This window comes from Nannobrachium achirus (assembly GCF_963921795.1).
Source record: "Nannobrachium achirus genome assembly, chromosome: 10".
NCBI lineage: Eukaryota > Metazoa > Chordata > Actinopteri > Myctophiformes > Myctophidae > Nannobrachium > Nannobrachium achirus.
This window is the reverse complement of record NC_137819.1, coordinates 65,286,675-65,306,604: the sequence shown is the minus strand read 5'-3', so window position 1 is coordinate 65,306,604 and position 19,930 is coordinate 65,286,675. Positions and strand designations below refer to the sequence as shown.

The 19,930-nt window shown below is 37.8% G+C and overlaps 1 protein-coding gene across 1 annotated transcript in view; it reads left to right on the top strand.

Moving 5' to 3' along the window:
• Positions 1-19,930, top strand: part of LOC308293231 (thrombospondin type-1 domain-containing protein 7A-like) — a gene marked incomplete at both ends in the record, with an annotated part of 287,387 nt that overhangs the window by 64,374 nt on the left and 203,083 nt on the right. Inside the window, 1 exon segment of the mRNA XM_080735667.1 lies at positions 19,764-19,930. This exon segment is cut by the window's right edge and continues 37 nt beyond it. Coding sequence (XP_080591793.1) covers positions 19,764-19,930 — 167 coding nt within the window.

Below are 19,930 nucleotides of genomic sequence, written 5' to 3'. Positions count from 1 at the left end.
TGTGCCATTTGTCCAATACGCTGAAAACATGTATTAGTAGTAGTATATTATGGGGTTAAAATAAAATACTAGGTATTCCTTAAAATATTAAAACTAAATATTGTGTTTAACCTAAAGATTTATCTTTACATACAGCACCTTTACATATAGAATTCCAGGTATGCTTATGCAATGGGAAATTCAATTCCATCATATGAAATTATGGATCACTAAGTTGACAGATGTATGTGAAATAGCGATATCTGTTGGGGTGAATCACTAACAACAGCATGTGTATTTCTTGTAATTGATGGAATAGGGAGATTATATATTATTTTTTTGACAAACTAAATTGAAATGCCATTATATTTACCGTACAACCCTATTATTTTATCCTGTTACTTCCATCCTATACGGTAGATATTCACTAAACGTGTAAGCCTTAGAAACGCCTTAATGGACTTAGTATTTTTAAAGCAAATAATTGTTTCACTCATACAATAGTTTATATTATTTAGAAATAATTGCTCTGACAGTAGTTGGGGAAATAGTGCCATCTAGTGGATATAGTTTTTTCTACCCTGAACTTTGCAGCCTGAATGACTGATGAGGGAAAATACTGCCCTCTGGAGGATGTAGGGGAAAATACCACCCCCTGGAGGATACAGGGGGAATACCAAATCAAACTGTATATACATATAATGAACTCGAATGTATGACACCATCCACTCACTCATCACTAAGAATTTCGACTAACACAAAACAGACAAAACTAAATATTACTGCACAAACATCTCTAAGAAAATTTAAACTAATACACAACAGACAAAAATAACACAACTCAGAAATTTTAACTAGAAAACTAGAAAATATCTAGATTACCGTAGGTTCCACAACTATCACTATCGCAGAGTCAGTAGCTTATGTTACTCGTTGTGCTAAGGTATTGTTAATCTTTGAATTTGTAGATAAAACATATTTCTAGTGTTAGTGGTTAGATCATACATAATCTCTGAATCTCTCTCTCCAACACAATTTCACTCATAATTTCTGTTTTTTTTTTCTTTTTTCTTCTCTCTAAGCCATAACAACTAGTAAACATAACTAATACGGTAGTTGCTCAGTACACCGTATCACTCATACAATAACTTATATTATTAAGAAATAATGCTCTGACAGCTAGTTGGGAAAATAGTGACATCTAGTGAATATGACAAGTTTTTCTACCCTGAACTTTGACACCTGAATGAGGGGGAAAATACTGCCCTCTGGAGGATGTAGGGGAAATACCATGCATACTCATATTTAGGGATTGAATCCTTTAGCGATAAGCTACAGATACAGATAACTAGAAAAAACTAGCAGATCTATAGTACCATCGATTATCAATACAATTAACATACAATACTTTCCCCCTTCACCCCTACCCCACTGGTCATGTTTAACATAGTTTTCTTCTCCGGGGGTGAAACACTTGCTAGATTTTGTCTACACACAAACCATACATAAACAGCATATATTGCAAACATAACATCACAGAGAATTACTTCTAACACAAAACAAAAACAAAAACAGTAAATATTGCAAACAACGTCACTGAGAATTAGAACTAACACAAAACCACTGCACTGTACAAACATCTCTAAGAAAATTTTAACTAATACAAAACAGACAAAAATAACACAACTCAGAAATTTTAACTAGAAAACTAGAAAACATCTAGATTACCGTAGGTTCCACAACTATCACTATCGCAGAGTCAGTAGCTTATGTTACTCGTTGTGCTAAGGTATTGTTAATCTTTGAATTTGTAGATAAAACATATTTCTAGTGTTAGTGGTTAGATCATACATAATCTCACAATCTCTCTCTCCAACACAATTTTTTTTTCTCTCTAAGCCATAACAACTAGTAAACATAACTAATATGGCCGTGCTCAGTACACCATTTCATCAAAATCGGTAACCTATTTGGTAATAACTTTATGGTTATGATTCTATAAAATCTAAAAACATTTGTAATTCAACCAAAATGTAATTCTGGAGTTTACTAATATTGTACAATGGGTGTTGTACAATCTATTAATACAATTTTTTTTTTAAGTTGTCTGATTTACACATTATTGTAGTAATTTAGTGTTGAGAATTGTTGTGTGTCACCACATGTGTGGTGAATTGTAACTTGTAATTGTAACAATTGTCTAAATAACTATATGAATATGGGGAATGAATCACTGATTCTGGTAATATTTTACTTTTGTAGTTTATTCTGTTAGGTACACTGCATTATTCAAGTCAGTAACATAACATAGATCTTTTCAAGAAAAAGTACACTCTGATTATGTCCCACCAACACCATTCACCATATACTCTAATCCTAATACTATAATTGAGGTCACTAAAATGCTTCAAGTGCTAGGTCTGTTTACGGACCTGTGCTTTTCCTATGCACATTTCTAATAAAGTACTCTATTCAATCAATCTAAGGCTAGCTAATATTAGTAATAGTTTTTTTTTTTTTTGTTCATATAGGGAGTTATGAATCAATATACTGGGTTACATATGATCACACCGAGTGTGTTTCATACTAGGATCTATGCAGGTTACCCGTACTGTTACAGTATGGGATATATGTAGGCCTATTGGTAAAATATTTGCACACAAAACATTACTATATTATGGCTAATGGGATAACATTAATATACTCAGTGATCATTAAATACATTTTCTCCCTCATTATTACCCATATGAATGAACACCATAGCTAATGAAAATGGTGTAAATACATGTATATCATTGTTGGTTACATTAGAAGTGAGCTAAGCTGACCCCTCTAGTGAAACAAAAACTAATTTCAAAGCTATTACAGTAAAACCGCCATTTAATTGAACAAAAACTACCAAGACCAAATATCCTGTATATCAGTATATTTTTATTTTGACAAGAAAACATGAACAAGTATTTACATGTATAATGATGCACAATGTCACCGTATAATCACGGTTGTTAGAACTCTAACTATAATTTTAATTCGAGAAGCCCGTTGTTAAGGCTATGTATGAGTTCTGTCATTTTTTGGTAACAGTTTTGTACATGATTACCAGCTGAACGTCCGCATAAGTAACACCATTCCTGTGTTGCCAGTGTCACATATATCCTGTTTGTTAATTTCACTTCGGGTAGTTTCCATGCATCGGGGGCTGTGATTATGTTTGGATGTGCAATAAATCCTCTGCGGAATCTCTCCTGACCAATTGCAATCTTTAGCCGGTCGGGTGTATAGTTTGCTTTGAGATACGGACATTCTCCTCTGCTGTAGAATGCATGTTGATTTAAAAGTGTATCGCCTGGCAGAAACTTTGAAAGCAGAAGGCGGCAGGCTCCGCAGCGATGATTATCCCCTACCCCTGTATGCTCCATGTTAGCCGGTTCCCCTAACCATGCAAACTGTGATGATTTCAAATTGAAAACACTATCATTGTTTGAATTGCTGTCGGATACGTGCTGTGGTGGAAGACCACATAGAAAAGCTTCAGATGCGTACATTGAATGATCATCTGGTGGGATATTTTTCCCTCCATTAGTACCATTCATCCATTTAATTCGACCATGCATAAGTCCATCAAAATAGGGATCTATGCCTGTGGGGACATATTCTCCATCTTTAAAAATGATTCCTGGGAAGATTGTGGGCTTTCCATCTTTCTCGTTAAAGTCGAAGGATTTTTCTACATCTTTAGCGAAGGTGTAAAATGCATTGGTCGCTGCTTCGCCAGAATCCTGTTTTTCTAGCCCCAATTCACGGGTGTTATCCATTTTTTTTGAAAAAAGAGACTGCAGCAGACTTCCCATTCTCCTTTTTATATCTACAGCTTTTCAACGCCCCTTAATGCGTTGTACCGAGCATCCGGCGCATACTATGACATAGGCTATTACTTACCCATCTGTAACAGTATGGGATATGTGCATTGGTAAAATATTTGCACACAAAACATTACTATATGACAAATGGAATAACATTAATATACCCAGTGATCATTAAATACATTTTCCCCTCATTATTACCCATATGAATGAACACCATAGCTAATGAAAATGGTGTAAAATACATGTATATCATTTTGGTTACATTAGAAGTGAGCTAAACTGGCCTATCTAGTGATACAAAAACTAATTTCAAAGCTATTACAGTAAAACCGCCATTTAATTGAACAAAATACTACCAATAACAAATATTCAGTATATCAGTATATTTTTATTTTGACAAGAAAAAACATAAACAAGTATTTACAAGGATAATCATAGTCAATACAACTGACAAAACATTACTATATGTCAAATGACACAGTGGTAACAAAATATACACAGAGTTCATTAGATAATTGAACATGATCACCAGTAAAATATACATTATATTCTTCTAAGTAAAATGTACATTATTGAGAAATAATGTTCAGTACTTGGTTCTACAGATGGTGTGTTACTCCAAAACAAAAAACAAAAAAGTATTTACAAGGATAATCATAGTCAATACAACTGACAAAACATTACTATATGTCAAATGACACAGTGGTAACAAAATATACACAGAGTTCATTAAATAAATGAATATGAACATGATCACCAGTGAAATATACATTATATTCTTCTCAGTAAAATGTACATTATTGAGAACTATTGTTCAGTACTTGGTTCTACAGATGGTGAGTTCCTCCAAAAAGTAACAAGATTGTTCAGTACATCATGTTTCTTTGAGTTTCCACCCAACACATGTTCGAAATTAATTGTCTCTTCGATCTTTTCTGGAATATCTTCCACCTCCTTCAGATCGTGTAGAAAGGCTTCACACATCCCTTGAACTCGGGATGGTATGACATCGAATCCCTGAGTTTCCAGCACACTCATGACCCCCAATATGAATCGACCATTCCAAAGTCTTTTGATTAATTCATTAAAATGATTGAATACATAATATCTTGGTAATGGATACAGACATTGATGGTTTGTCTGACTAGGATGATCTGTTTGACAACCGTAGCAGGCTTCTTTCATCTGGTCAAATATTACCACATCCAATAGCTTCGAGACACATACTTTTACAATGTCAAGAAGCATTATATTCCCCAGACAATCAGGCTGGCTTAGAGTCGAAAATGAATTAAATGGTCTGGGTGGTGAAGGTGGTGGTGAGAAGTAGGGTGTAGAATAGCCTACAGGTGATGGTGGAGGAGTACCAGGGACTGGATAGTATTCTTCATTCGTTTCAGACATGAAATCCGCCCATGGCCCAAATTCTACAGTTTCCTCTGGAAGAGTAGTGGTAGAGTCAGGCTTGTCATTGTCAACTTCTTCTCTTCTTTCAGTAGATTCCTCCATGGCTGCTGGTGTAGAGAACCATACGCACAATACCCTTATATTGTCTATGGGGAATAGGCGTGGTCGGAAGGGAAGGGAGGAACAGTAAGGTGGGCGTATGACCCTAGCTAGATATAGGTAATTAGTTCAACCCATGTTAACCCAACATTAATGTGATCAGATGTACATTCTTTGGAAAAAATAAAAAAAAACATGTGTTTAAAACATGGTTAATTTTTCTTTATCCTTTCTTGGCAACCAGATTTCTTACCTTAACAGTAACAGCTTTATTGACTGTACTTTTCAAAACAAATGGTTTTGTTAAACAGTATGTTGATTCATAACTCCCTATATGAACAAAAAAAAAACTATTACTAATATTAGCTAGCCTTAGATTGATTGAATAGAGTACTTTATTAGAAATGTGCATAGGAAAAGCACAGGTCCGTAAACAGACCTAGCACTTGAAGCATTTTAGTGACCTCAATTATAGTATTAGGATTAGAGTATATGGTGAATGGTGTTGGTGGGACATAATCAGAGTGTACTTTTTCTTGAAAAGATCTATGTTATGTTACTGACTTGAATAATGCAGTGTACCTAACAGAATAAACTACAAAAGTAAAATATTACCAGAATCAGTGATTCATTCCCCATATTCATATAGTTATTTAGACAATTGTTACAATTACAAGTTACAATTCACCACACATGTGGTGACACACAACAATTCTCAACACTAAATTACTACAATAATGTGTAAATCAGACAACTTGTATTAATAGATTGTACAACACCCATTGTACAATATTAGTAAACTCCAGAATTACATTTTGGTTGAATTACAAATGTTTTTAGATTTTATAGAATCATAACCATAAAGTTATTACCAAATAGGTTACCGATTTTGATGAAATGGTGTACTGAGCACGGCCATATTAGTTATGTTTACTAGTTGTTATGGCTTAGAGAGAAAAAAAAATTGTGTTGGAGAGAGAGATTGTGAGATTATGTATGATCTAACCACTAACACTAGAAATATGTTTTATCTACAAATTCAAAGATTAACAATACCTTAGCACAACGAGTAACATAAGCTACTGACTCTGCGATAGTGATAGTTGTGGAACCTACGGTAATCTAGATGTTTTCTAGTTTTCTAGTTAAAATTTCTGAGTTGTGTTATTTTTGTCTGTTTTGTATTAGTTAAAATTTTCTTAGAGATGTTTGTACAGTGCAGTGGTTTTGTGTTAGTTCTAATTCTCAGTGACGTTGTTTGCAATATTTACTGTTTTTGTTTTTGTTTTGTGTTAGAAGTAATTCTCTGTGATGTTATGTTTGCAATATATGCTGTTTATGTATGGTTTGTGTGTAGACAAAATCTAGCAAGTGTTTCACCCCCGGAGAAGAAAACTATGTTAAACATGACCAGTGGGGTAGGGGTGAAGGGGGAAAGTATTGTATGTTAATTGTATTGATAATCGATGGTACTATAGATCTGCTAGTTTTTTCTAGTTATCTGTATCTGTAGCTTATCGCTAAAGGATTCAATCCCTAAATATGAGTATGCATGGTATTTCCCCTACATCCTCCAGAGGGCGGTATTTTCCCCCTCATTCAGGTGTCAAAGTTCAGGGTAGAAAAACTTGTCATATTCACTAGATGTCACTATTTTCCCAACTAGCTGTCAGAGCATTATTTCTTAATAATATAAGTTATTGTATGAGTGATACGGTGTACTGAGCAACTACCGTATTAGTTATGTTTACTAGTTGTTATGGCTTAGAGAGAGAGAGAGAGAAAAGAATCCTCCATGTTTTCTAGTTTCTAGTCTCAATTTCTTAGTGGTGTTATTTTTTTTTTAAATATTTTTGTTATGTTGCAAAGTTTTAGTTGCTAGTTGAACATTCTTCGTGAGGTTATTTTTTGTAATACTTTCTGTTAGGTGGCTATATTTTATGTTTTGTGCATTTTAGTGTTGAATGAGGAAGTGCATGGTTTGTACAGATGAATAGTGTTTTGCTATGCAGAGTAGTGACACATCGTGTAACGAGTAGACCAGAGTGTCAGAATATAAAGTGTAAGATAATTGTGTTGGTGGCAAACCAGTATGTCTACCAAATTGATTTACTGAGTATGATTTGTGTAGACAAATCTAGCTAGTGTCTCACCCCAGGAAAAGAACAACTATGTTACACATGACCAGTGGGATAGGGATGAAGGGGGAATGCATTGTATGATAATTGTATTGATATTCGATGGTACTATAGATCTGCTAGTTTTTCTAGTTATCTGTATCTGTAGCTTATCGCTAAAAGGATTCAATTCCCTAAATATGAGTATGCATGGTATTTCCCCTAGATCCTCCAGGGGCAGTATTTCCCTCATCAGTCATACATACGGCTGAGTTCAGGGTAGAGAAACTTGTCATATCCACTAGGTGTCACTATTTTCCCAACTAGCTGTCAGAGCATTATTTCTTAATAATATAAGTTATTGTATGAGTGATACGGTGTACTGAGCAACTACCGTATTAGTTATGTTTACTAGTTGTTATGGCTTAGAGAGAAGAAAAAAGAAAAAAAAAAACAGAAATTATGAGTGAAATTGTGTTGGAGAGAGAGATTCAGAGATTATGTATGATCTAACCACTAACACTAGAAATATGTTTTATCTACAAATTCAAAGATTAACAATACCTTAGCACAACGAGTAACATAAGCTACTGACTCTGCGATAGTGATAGTTGTGGAACCTACGGTAATCTAGATATTTTCTAGTTTTCTAGTTAAAATTTCTGAGTTGTGTTATTTTTGTCTGTTGTGTATTAGTTTAAATTTTCTTAGAGATGTTTGTGCAGTAATATTTAGTTTTGTCTGTTTTGTGTTAGTCGAAATTCTTAGTGATGAGTGAGTGGATGGTGTCATACATTCGAGTTCATTATATGTATATACAGTTTGATTTGGTATTCCCCCTGTATCCTCCAGGGGGTGGTATTTTCCCCTACATCCTCCAGAGGGCAGTATTTTCCCTCATCAGTCATTCAGGCTGCAAAGTTCAGGGTAGAAAAAACTATATCCACTAGATGGCACTATTTCCCCAACTACTGTCAGAGCAATTATTTCTAAATAATATAAACTATTGTATGAGTGAAACAATTATTTGCTTTAAAAATACTAAGTCCATTAAGGCGTTTCTAAGGCTTACACGTTTAGTGAATATCTACCGTATAGGATGGAAGTAACAGGATAAAATAATAGGGTTGTACGGTAAATATAATGGCATTTCAATTTAGTTTGTCAAAAAAATAATATATAATCTCCCTATTCCATCAATTACAAGAAATACACATGCTGTTGTTAGTGATTCACCCCAACAGATATCGCTATTTCACATACATCTGTCAACTTAGTGATCCATAATTTCATATGATGGAATTGAATTTCCCATTGCATAAGCATACCTGGAATTCTATATGTAAAGGTGCTGTATGTAAAGATAAATCTTTAGGTTAAACACAATATTTAGTTTTAATATTTTAAGGAATACCTAGTATTTTATTTTAACCCCATAATATACTACTACTAATACATGTTTTCAGCGTATTGGACAAATGGCACAAAACTTTAAAAATGTTAAACTGTTCATGTAATGCCCCTCCATTGTATTTTAGATAACCTTTGTAGATAGGCCATTTTTGCTTAGATAGGGTTCAAGTGGCTACAATGCTACGTATAAGGTTATTTTTTCATCTCTCTGAGATGACCATGAATAGTAAAAAAAAGAAAATTAAAAAAATTGTACAATACAATTGTTTTACAGTTGCTGCAGTACCACTAGTGGTCACTAGTGACCCCACATGTTCTTACAATAAAAAACTGTGAAAATAGTTGATCTACAAGCTGTATTCCTCTCTCATTTATGTAATGTTAATGAGAAATAGAGTTATTATTCTAGCGGTGTAGTACCACTAGTGGCCATACAAATAATCCCCCTAACCCTAACCCTAACCCTTAAATCACACCATATTCCAATATATTATTCAACAGGGACAACCCCACGTACATCACATCCCAGTGAAAATAATAGGTATGCAAGGTATTACCCCAAAATAACACATCTGCAAAGCTGTTAGCCTATGGGTTCAAAATCACAAATCTACAAAACTAACATACTGTACATCTAATTTAATTATTATACAAAATAAATGTAAGATGGGGTGACACAAGGAGTTGCATTAGTGTGTCATAGTCTTTAAACTGTTTTTACTGCAATCAGGTGTATGGATTCTAAAGATAAGCACCCTTCCCCCTGGGTCTATGCACGTCTGTGCAACAAAGAAAAAACAAATGTGAAAATAGCAGATCTACAAGCTGACACTCTATAATTCTTTCTAATATTAGGACATTGTCATGTGTATTGTCAGTTCTGTCCAATATCAGTGCATTCGGTGCAAAACACCTAATATATACATGACTGGGACAACCCGGTTTGGTTGACAGCATATCTAAGTTAAATGTATTACTATGCAACACTTTGGTCATGTTGAGGTAAATAGTTTGAATAATCTAGTGTCTTGAGAACACAGATTAGACCTCCACAATACAACTATAAGTAGTATAGTTAGTCAAACTAGTGAAAATAGCTTATCTACAAGCTGGATTCCTCTCTCATTTATGTAATGTTAATGAGAAATAGTTATTATTCTATCGGTGTAGTACCACTAGTGGCCATAAGTGACCACACATGTTCCTATGACAATACCAAATCCACCCCTGCTAACATGTCATCTTTGTAACATTAGGACATTGTCATGTGTAGTACCACTACTGACCACTATGTCAGAGTTTGAGGTGGGTAGGGTTTGAATTATAGATGCAGATGAAACTATCTGTAGTTTTAATATCAAATAGAGTTACAACAGAGGGTAATCAATATCTTCCAATCATTTTTATATTAACAAATGCCTAAACATATAAAATAGCAGATCTACATGTTGGTGCTAAAAATCACAAAATCCCTGCTTGTTTGTGTATCTGTCACTTGAATTATGTTCAAGAAATAGGCAAATTCCAAAATGCAATGATTTTGTTTTCTAGTGTCAGTAAAACCCCCGAAAAACCTCCCATGTCCGTACAGAATGGGTTGAAGAACAATACCTCAGAACTCTGTTAGTGATTATATTAAAAGCTCTTTCCTAGTATCTGTGATGAAAATTAGATAAGAAAAAACTTGGTGGTTGAAGAATGAGGAACTTTGTATAGAAGAAATGGATTAACTAAGCACAGTTGGGACCCTTAGCAAACATATGTAGTTATATCATTTACTTAAACGTTGATTTTATTTATTTTTACCCTATAAAACCATGGTATGGCCTATGATCACATTATATTTTATCGAATGGCTGATTAGTTATGAGAAGCTTTCAAATAACATGCTACCTAATGTTAGTGTGATAAGAGATAAAGATAGCATAGTACCCTACTTGGTGTCATCTGGGTAGTGTAGATAAGAATACTTGTGAAAAATGAGGAAGTTTAGGATTAACTAAGCACAGTTGGGACACTTGGTACAACATGTAGTTATTTCACCTACTTTTACACATGATTTTATTTCTTTTTACCCTATAAAACCATGGTATGGCCTATGATCATATTATGTTTTATCGAAAGGTTGATTGTCGTGTAACACTTTCAAATGACAGATCAGCTACTGCTAGTATGATCAGAGATAAAGATATAGAGTACCCTCTTGGTGTCATCTGTGGGGGGTCAGATAAGGGTAATTAGATACCTTGATAAGGAAATATATTTGTGCACCCTGTCATACAGTACCCAATATGACTATGCATGGGTGGAAGGGTTTTGAAATCACAGGTGTAGATGAAACTAAATTATAATGTAGGTTTAATATCAACTAAGGGCTTCAGAGTTAGTAAAGGGGGTCCTCAAAAGCTTCCAATCATTTTATATTAACACTGTAGAACTGTACACAAAAATAGCAGATCTACATGCATACAATGTTTCGCACTGCGAGACGTTGTGAGCTTGCAGATTGGCTATTTTCGCAAAGAGGTTTGGTGTAGGGGGGCAAAATAGCAGACCGAGTACATATTATAATACCAATTTATTAGGTAATGATGGCTCAAGTGGTTAAATATATGAAAAAGAGCCATTGACATGACTCCAAAATACACTGATGTCTGTGCGGTCAAACAGCAAACAGATGGACAGACACAGATGATCTAGTAGTTGTACAATAACTATTACACATACAACTTACAATATACCATTGCCCCAACCATGTCATGCAATGTCACTAGTAAAGCAAAGTTACGATTTGAGGCAGGGGACAGTTTTAAAATTAGATAAGCCTAAGACCATCTGCTGCTTCTATTGGGGCTATCACACACACACACAGTTTGCGACACATAGTGTAAACACACACATTCCCCCCCCCACCCTTTCCTCTCTCTCTCTCTCTCTCTCTCTCTCTCTCGCTCTCTCTCTCTCTCTTCTCTATGTCATCATTAAAACATGCACACTAATTATACTATTAATAAAACTATTCAGCTGCAGTACCATTTCTGACCGTATCCCCTCGTGAATGTGTCAAATCATACACATTATAAGCAATAAAGCTTTTGCCTAGAAGGGTTCATGTGGTTAAATATGCTTATTACTTAATGTCAGATAATATCCTCAGAGTTACTATAAAGTTGTTAACACTGTAGAACTGATGCCTAAAATATCAGATACACAATGCATAATATGATATTGCAGTGTAATGTTGTGAGTTTGTAGATTGGCTATTTTTTAATAATGGAGGTATTGATTAGAACGAAACGAAATTAATTGGAACGAGAAAAAGAAGTTGGTGCAATGTTGCAAACAGATGGACAGACACAGATGGCCTAGATGTAGTACATTATCTATTTATTACATACACATCATACAATATTCCATTGCCACAATCATGTTGCTGTAATGTTACAGTTAGAAACAACCCACACCATTGACTGATTGTCACACACACACACACACACACACGCACACACACACACACACACACACACACACACACACACACACACACAGTCAACCGATTTTTTTTTTTTTTTTGCGACATCCATGATTGCTGTCACATTTACCCCCTCACCAACCCCCTCCCTTTCACCACCCCTCCCTCTCTCTCTCTCTCTCTCTCCTCCTGTCTTCTCCTCCTCTCCTCCATTCTACTGTATCAGTACTTTTAAAAACTTATAAACCAACAATATAAAACATAAAACCATAACACTTTAAAATATTAGTTATGATTATATTAAATATGCAGATTTTGAAATTTTTATTCAATTAATTTATTCTAATTTTATTCATTAATTAAAATATTTTAATCCATCTAATTAATTATGCATTAATTAAAATAGCGCCCCCTAGTGGTGGCAAAAACGCAACAACATATAGACTTAGTACACTACTCACACACACACACACACACACACACACAAACACACACACACACACACACACACACACACACACACACACACACACACACACACACACACACACACACACACACAGCTTCTCTTTGTTCAGAATGAAGCATCGAATCTCCTCCAGACAAAGAAGGAAGGAATCTCTCCTATCAGCGATATCTCACAGTCTGGACGTTCTGTTCGTTACAGCGTTACGTCCCAGACAAGCTGAGTGATCCCTGATTGAATCCAATTCCCTGCTCCCCCTCCACTCATCTTTCTCTCCTCCGTGCCCCCCCCCCCCCCCCCCCCCCGCTCTGATAAAAGAGGAGACACATGACAATACAGGTTCTGCTGACCTTGCTGATTAAATAAAGCTTTTGAAAGAGAGAGAGAGAGAGAGAGAGAGAGAGAGAGAGAGAGAGAGAGAGAGAGAGAGGGGGGGGGGGGTGAATAGGCAATGAGCAGTGGTGTAAGTACAATTTTGAGGTATTGTACTTTACTTGAGTATTTCAAATTCCCAATACTCCTCCATCCGGTTAAATTCTTCTTCTGCCGAAAAACACACCATAACTCCGGTTCTAGCGCTCCCCAGCGCGCGAGTTTTGAAACTCTAGGCTTGCTAAGGGAAAACCACGTCCCGCACTCATTTTTGAAGCTTGTGATTGGCTGAACCGGAGGTAGGGAGCGCTCCGTTGTAGTCACTTGGACTGTGGCAGAGGTGCACCAAAACCTAAACCTATCCTTAAAGCTGTACTGTGGAAGCTGCTCAACTAGTGGTCAGTAGCGGTATTGCTTTTTTCGGCCGGAGTCGCCGCGGACCACCGGAACGGGGGTCCGCGGACCACCGCGGCCGTCGCGAGCACCTCCGCCTTGCCGATACGATTCCGTAGAGCCGTCTCCCATCATTTTTAGACCAGAATTGAGGGAGTAGCAAGCAAGATTCCTTCACCAATGTAAACACAGTTGCTGAGGGAAGCTACTTCCTTTAGAGACAGCAAGACTCGCTGTGATTGGCCGGTGGTGTATGATCGGCGCTGTGATTGGCTGGTAGTGTATCATGTGGGAGATGACATCATTTTGCCGGGAAATTCTCCCCCCCTCACAACTCATAGAAAACATATAAAGAGAAGGCTTCAGAAGCTGAAAATAACAGAGTGGGGGTTCTAAAACTTTAGCGAGTTAGGACAATTTTAAGATTTGTTTTATAAAAAAAGTTACATGGTATAACTTTAACTCTAACCCTAACTCTAACCCTAACCCCAACTCTAACCTTAACCCTAACCCTAACCCTAACCCTAACCCTAACCCTAACCCTAACCTTAACCTCAGTAATACTAACGCTGGTGAATGCTAACCTGGTGAAATGCTAACCTGCCGACGCTGGTGAGTAGCTAACCTGCCGACGCTGTTGAAAACGAGCGCTCCTTCCCTTAGCAAGCCTAGAGTTTCTAAACTCGCCCCCAGCGCCATGCGCTCCATTCACACAGTGTGTAGTGGTGCCTGGGTGGAGCTACACGGCAGGGAGCCTCACTCTGAGCCACAACACCCATAGTGTGCTGCAGAACAGAGCAGCGTGCACACGCAACCAACGTGCACGCATGTGATCGCCGTTGGAAAACTTGGTAAAATCACAGAAAAGGCTGGCACTAAACCGCAAAGATTATTTAAAAATAGCTGGCACCAAGTGTGTTACTTGTAACAGACAATTTCTATATTTTTACTTAACCCCGCAAGGCCCAGCGTAGCTTTTTGGCAAACATTTTATTTTATCAAAAAATTGTTTACAATGCCATTGGCCAGGATATTTGCATATGAATACCCCCCACAGAGGCTGACATTCCAGAGTCTGGACGAACAACATCTCACGTTTTTGTGAGGAATAGTCCTCACAAAAACACAAGTAAAATGCCTGTAACAATGTTTTTGGTGAATGTCTACAACATTTACATTTTAGAATGTCTACAACATGTACATATGTTATTATTGTGAAACATATCCCCAAAATGTAAATTAGAGTATGATTTATGGCTATAAAACCTTACAAAAACATTTAAAAACATTACATTTTCCTCTGATTAGGACTGACTACAACACCATCTGATTTAAAAAAATAAATAAAAAATTGGCAAGTAGAAATTATTTTGGGTCTTGCAGGTTTAATTAAAACATTAGAGTGCTGGTGATGAGGGGGAGGACAGATTCCTCCAGCACGTCTCTCCTCCATGCACACAGCATCCTGCAGGCTCCCCGCCGTTCAGCCTCTCTTATCGGCCCCGGACAGACAGAGGCCTGTCTGCTGGATGACCTTGGTTACAGAGACCCCCAGCTGTTAACTAACCTTCTCTTTACCGGGCCCTCCCTCCCATGGGCGTGGGGGGGGGGGGGGGGGGGGGGGGGGACTGAGTTACCAGGGCCCAAGGTGGAGGGGCCCTAATTATTTTATACTTTAGCTATTGAAAAATAGCAGATATACAAGACTCACAGCGAGCTTGTAGAGCTACTATTTTTTAAAAGTCCTGAAAATTTTGTGCAAATCTTTGAATATATGTATTTTTTTAAAGCGAACGTTTGTAACTCAAATTTAGCTTCTGTGGGGGTCCCTGGAACTAAATATTTTGAGATGAGGGTCCGTGGCCAAATGCATATCATTTTGGGGGTCCTTCACATGAAAAGGTTTGCGCACCACTGACATACTGTGGAAACATACTGTAGGTTTTTCAAAAAAACCTTAGAAGGATTTGAAATATTCAAAGACTTGCACACATTTTCACGATTTTTCAAAAATAGCAGATCTACAAGCTCGCTGCCGCGCTTTGAGCTTGTAAATCTGCTATTTTTCAATAGTCAAAGCACAAAATAACTCCCCCTATGAAGAACATTCATGGGGGGCCCCACAGTGAGTCCTTGTACCCAGGGCCCAGCATTTGGTGCGACACCCTTGCTCCCTCCCTCCCCTATCCTACCTTGGCTTTAGAGCCCGGCCCCCCAGCTGTTAATTAACACCCCCTTCCTTCTCTTACCGGGCCCCTCCCTCCCTACCCTCCCCTACCCTACCCCCGTGCCCTTGATCACCACAGCGTACCCCCATAACCCTGGCAGGTCCCGGCTACATTAGCGGGACGGCTCGGTGACATTAGTCTCTTTGGATTAAGCGTGGATGTAATGAGAGGAGGGGAGAGGAGAGGAGAGGAGAGGAGAGGAGAGGAGAGGAGAGGAGAGGAGAGGAGATAATGTTCATTATACAGGCTGAGTGTGGAGACGTTGCTGTCGTCATTCCTGTCAGCGTCAGGCCTTAATGGCTCTGCTGTCGCGAGGAATGCTGTTTTATGGTTGTCATCATCAGAGACGGAGCTGCGATCACAGCACAGAGAGCAGCTTAATGTGGTTACAGAGGCTCGCTGTGTGGAGCCGCGCTGCTCGCCGTTCAGGAACAGAGCCGTCGCGGGTATAGAAAACCTTGTATTGCACAGGAATGCTGCTACGCACACCCAGAGTCCTGGACGGTAGTGGACTGGTGCCGGCCCCGGCAGGAGAATCCAAACTAGAAGAGAAAATTTCTAAGAAATTTTAAGTGTGCCTGCAGCTCGCTAAGTCTGTGCAACCTTGTGTAGCGGTTGGTGTTAGCATTAGCGTTATTTCATTTGACGCAACCCGCGTGTCTGTATGACAAACGGTTCACGAGATCAAGGGTCACTTCCTGTTTGGTGAGGGGCACTTCCTGTTTGGCGAAATAGGCCCCAATTAAGGTCATGGACGATTAATGAATTAAAGCTGCAAGCAGCGATGACCGGGCCCTCGCAGCTCTACCCACGTCACAAGGCCAGCAGCCAATCAGAAACCAAACAGGAAGTCAGCCATTTCGACTAATTAGTGGCGTTTTGGAGCATTTTTGGCCGTTATGACGGGTCGCACTTTAACGACAGTTTTTTGAGAAAAAATTGTTTTGTGAGAAAAAAAAAATTTGAGAAAAAAACTTTTTTGAGAAAAAGAAATTTTGAAAAAAAAAATGTGAGAAAAAAAAATTTTGAGAAAAAAAAATGTGAGAAAAAAAAATTTGAGAAAAAAAAATTTTGAGAAAAAAAATTTGAGAAAAAAAAAATTGAGAAAAAAAAATTTTGAGAAAAAAAAATGTGAGGAAAAAAATTTTTTGAGAAAAAAATTTTTTGAGAAAAAAAAAATTTGGAGAAAAAAAAAATTGAGAAAAAAAAATTTGAGAAAAAAAATTTTTGAGAAAAAAAAATTTGAGAAAAAAAATTTTGAGAAAAAAAAAATTTGAGAAAAAAAAAATTTGAGAAAAAAAAAAATTTGAGAAAAAAAAAAATTTGAGAAAAAAAAATTGAGAAAAAAAGAAAAGGTATGACACCAGCCGCGAGTCTGTACGACAAACGGTTCATGAGTTATAGAGGCACTTCCTGTTTGGTGAAGGGCACTTCCTGTTAAAGAGGGGGCGGGGCTTAATCAATTACAGCTTATCCCTATTGGTCGGAAAAAGACCAAAGTTGTGTGAGCATTTTACATTTTAAATGACGTTGCTAGGCAAAAGTATGGCAGAGTTATGTGGCGCCAAAGTTTCTGGGAAAAAAAAAATTTGAGAAAAAAAAATTTGAGAAAAAAAAATTTGAGAAAAAAAAATTTTGAGAAAAAAAATTTTGAGAAAAAAAAATTTTGAGAAAAAAAATTTGAGAAAAAAAATGTTTTGAGAAAAAAAAATGTGAGAAAAAAATTTTTTTGAGAAAAAAATTTTTTGAGAAAAAAAAATTTGGAGAAAAAAAAAATTGAGAAAAAAAAAATTGAGAAAAAAAAATTTTTGAGAAAAAAAATTTTGAGAAAAAAAATTGAGAAAAAAAAAATTTGAGAAAAAAAAAAATTGAGAAAAAAAAATTGAGAAAAAAAGAAAAGGTATGACACCAGCCGCGAGTCTGTACGACAAACGGTTCATGAGTTATAGAGGCACTTCCTGTTTGGTGAAGGGCACTTCCTGTTAAAGAGGGGGCGGGGCTTAATCAATTACAGCTCATCCCTATTGGTCGGAAAAAGACCAAAGTTGTGTGAGCATTTTACATTTTAAATGACGTTGCTAGGCAAAAGTATGGCAGAGTTATGTGGCGCCAAAGTTTCTGGGTTTTTTTCAGAGTCCCCCATTCAAAGTCAATGGAGTTTTTGGGCGTTGTTTTTTGCGGATTACATCGCAATCGTAAAGCGGATCGGAAAGAAAAGTAATAGCACACCATTCCCGGCCGAGCCGCACATTTTGATGTATATATTGCGGGGGTGGCGTAAATCGTGCGGCAGTTATTACGTGCCGAAGTTTCCCCCATTCTAAGTCAATGGGGTTTTTTGGCGTCGTTTTTTGCGAATTACGTCGCAATGGTAACGCGGATCGGAAAGAAAAGTAATAGCAACCTATTCCCGGCCGAGCCGCACGTTTTGATGTATATATTGCGGCGGTGGCGTAAATTGTGCGGCAGTTATTACGTGCAGAAATTCGTGGCGAAAGACTTAATTAATGACTTAAGTATGGCGGATTACAATAAGTGTTTTGCTATTGCATAGCAGGCACACTTAATGATACAGTAGTCTTCAAGAGACTATCCTTACCCTATCCTTACCTTCCCCTGACATTTCTATTGTAAATACCATTTATTCTGCATTGTTGCGACTTGCGACCTGACGGTCGCAGTTACTATCAAAACCTCCACCGGCTGTCAGTCAGTCTGTCAGTGTGTCAGTCTGTCCGTCACACGTCACGTCACACTTTTGCCCTACTCATATCTCCGCCACCGTTGCCCTGATCCATGCCAAACGTGCACACACACTCATTTCTCTCTTCTAGCGCCGATTTTTGCAAGACACATTTAAGACACATTTTTGGACACTGCTCCTGCAGATTTTGCCCTAAAATCACACAAAGCTGTACACAGTATCTCTAGTCATGTCATCAACATGGATCTGTCCCATTTCCCATATTCTCTCCTGATTGGCTACCATTGCCTTCTAAAGTTTGTGTATGCGAGCTGACGGTCGCTTATCTCCCGATTAGGGAGTCTTTCTGGTAATTTGTTATGATATCTACTGCATAGTAGTGTGTTCTATCTGTCTGTCATTCAATGTTGTATGATTTCAAAAATTACCTAAATTGAAACAAGCCATAAGCTTTTTTGGGTGTATCCTTTTATTTGACCTTGTACCAGTGAACTGTACTGTTATGAAACTGTACCTTTTCCTATGCAAACTGCTTATAAAGTCTTCAATCAATCAATCCATCCATCCATCCATCCATCCATCCATCCGACAGACAGACAGACAGACAGACAGACAGACAGACAGACAGACAGACAGACAGACAGACAGACAGACAGACAGACAGACAGACAGACAGACAGACAGACAGACAGACAGACAGACAGACAGACAGACAGACAGACAGACAGACAGACAGACAAGAAGGTGGAAACATGGCACACACTAGTAGACAGACAGACAGACAGACAGACAGACAGACAGACAGACAGACAGACAGACAGACAGACAGACAGACAGACAAGAAGGTGGAAACATGGCACACACTAGTAGCCAAAGTGCCAATGGGGCTCATGGGGCTGTTAAGTATGACATCATTTTGTAGGCATGATACAGAGGAGAATTTCTGCCCCCAGTTTCCGTGAATCTTTTTACTATTTACACATTTTTCTTCTCTTTGTTATTGAAAGGAAAGTCTTAGAATTATACTTTAGTCGTTATTTTTGTCTCGGATCTGTTGAAATAGCGAGGGACAGAAAATGCTCTGGGGGCAGATTCTCCTCTGCCTACAAAATGATGTCACGGCTTAAAAGCCCCTAGTTTAAAAGCCCCTAGCTAACTGCTGTCTTCAGTGGGTGGTGATTGGTGGGTTGTTGGTGTCCATCACCTCATTAACCTCCTGGTGTCTCCTGGTGTCTGTGGCTCCGCAGGCTTCAAGCTGAGGAAGCGTGGCATCGCCAACGAGCCGACGGGCGGCACGGGGAACTGTCCCCACCTGGTGGAGGCCATCCCCTGTGAGGAGCCGTCCTGCTACGAGTGGCTGCTGCTCCGTCTGGAGCCCTGCGTCCCAGACAATCACAAGGAGTGTGGGCCCGGA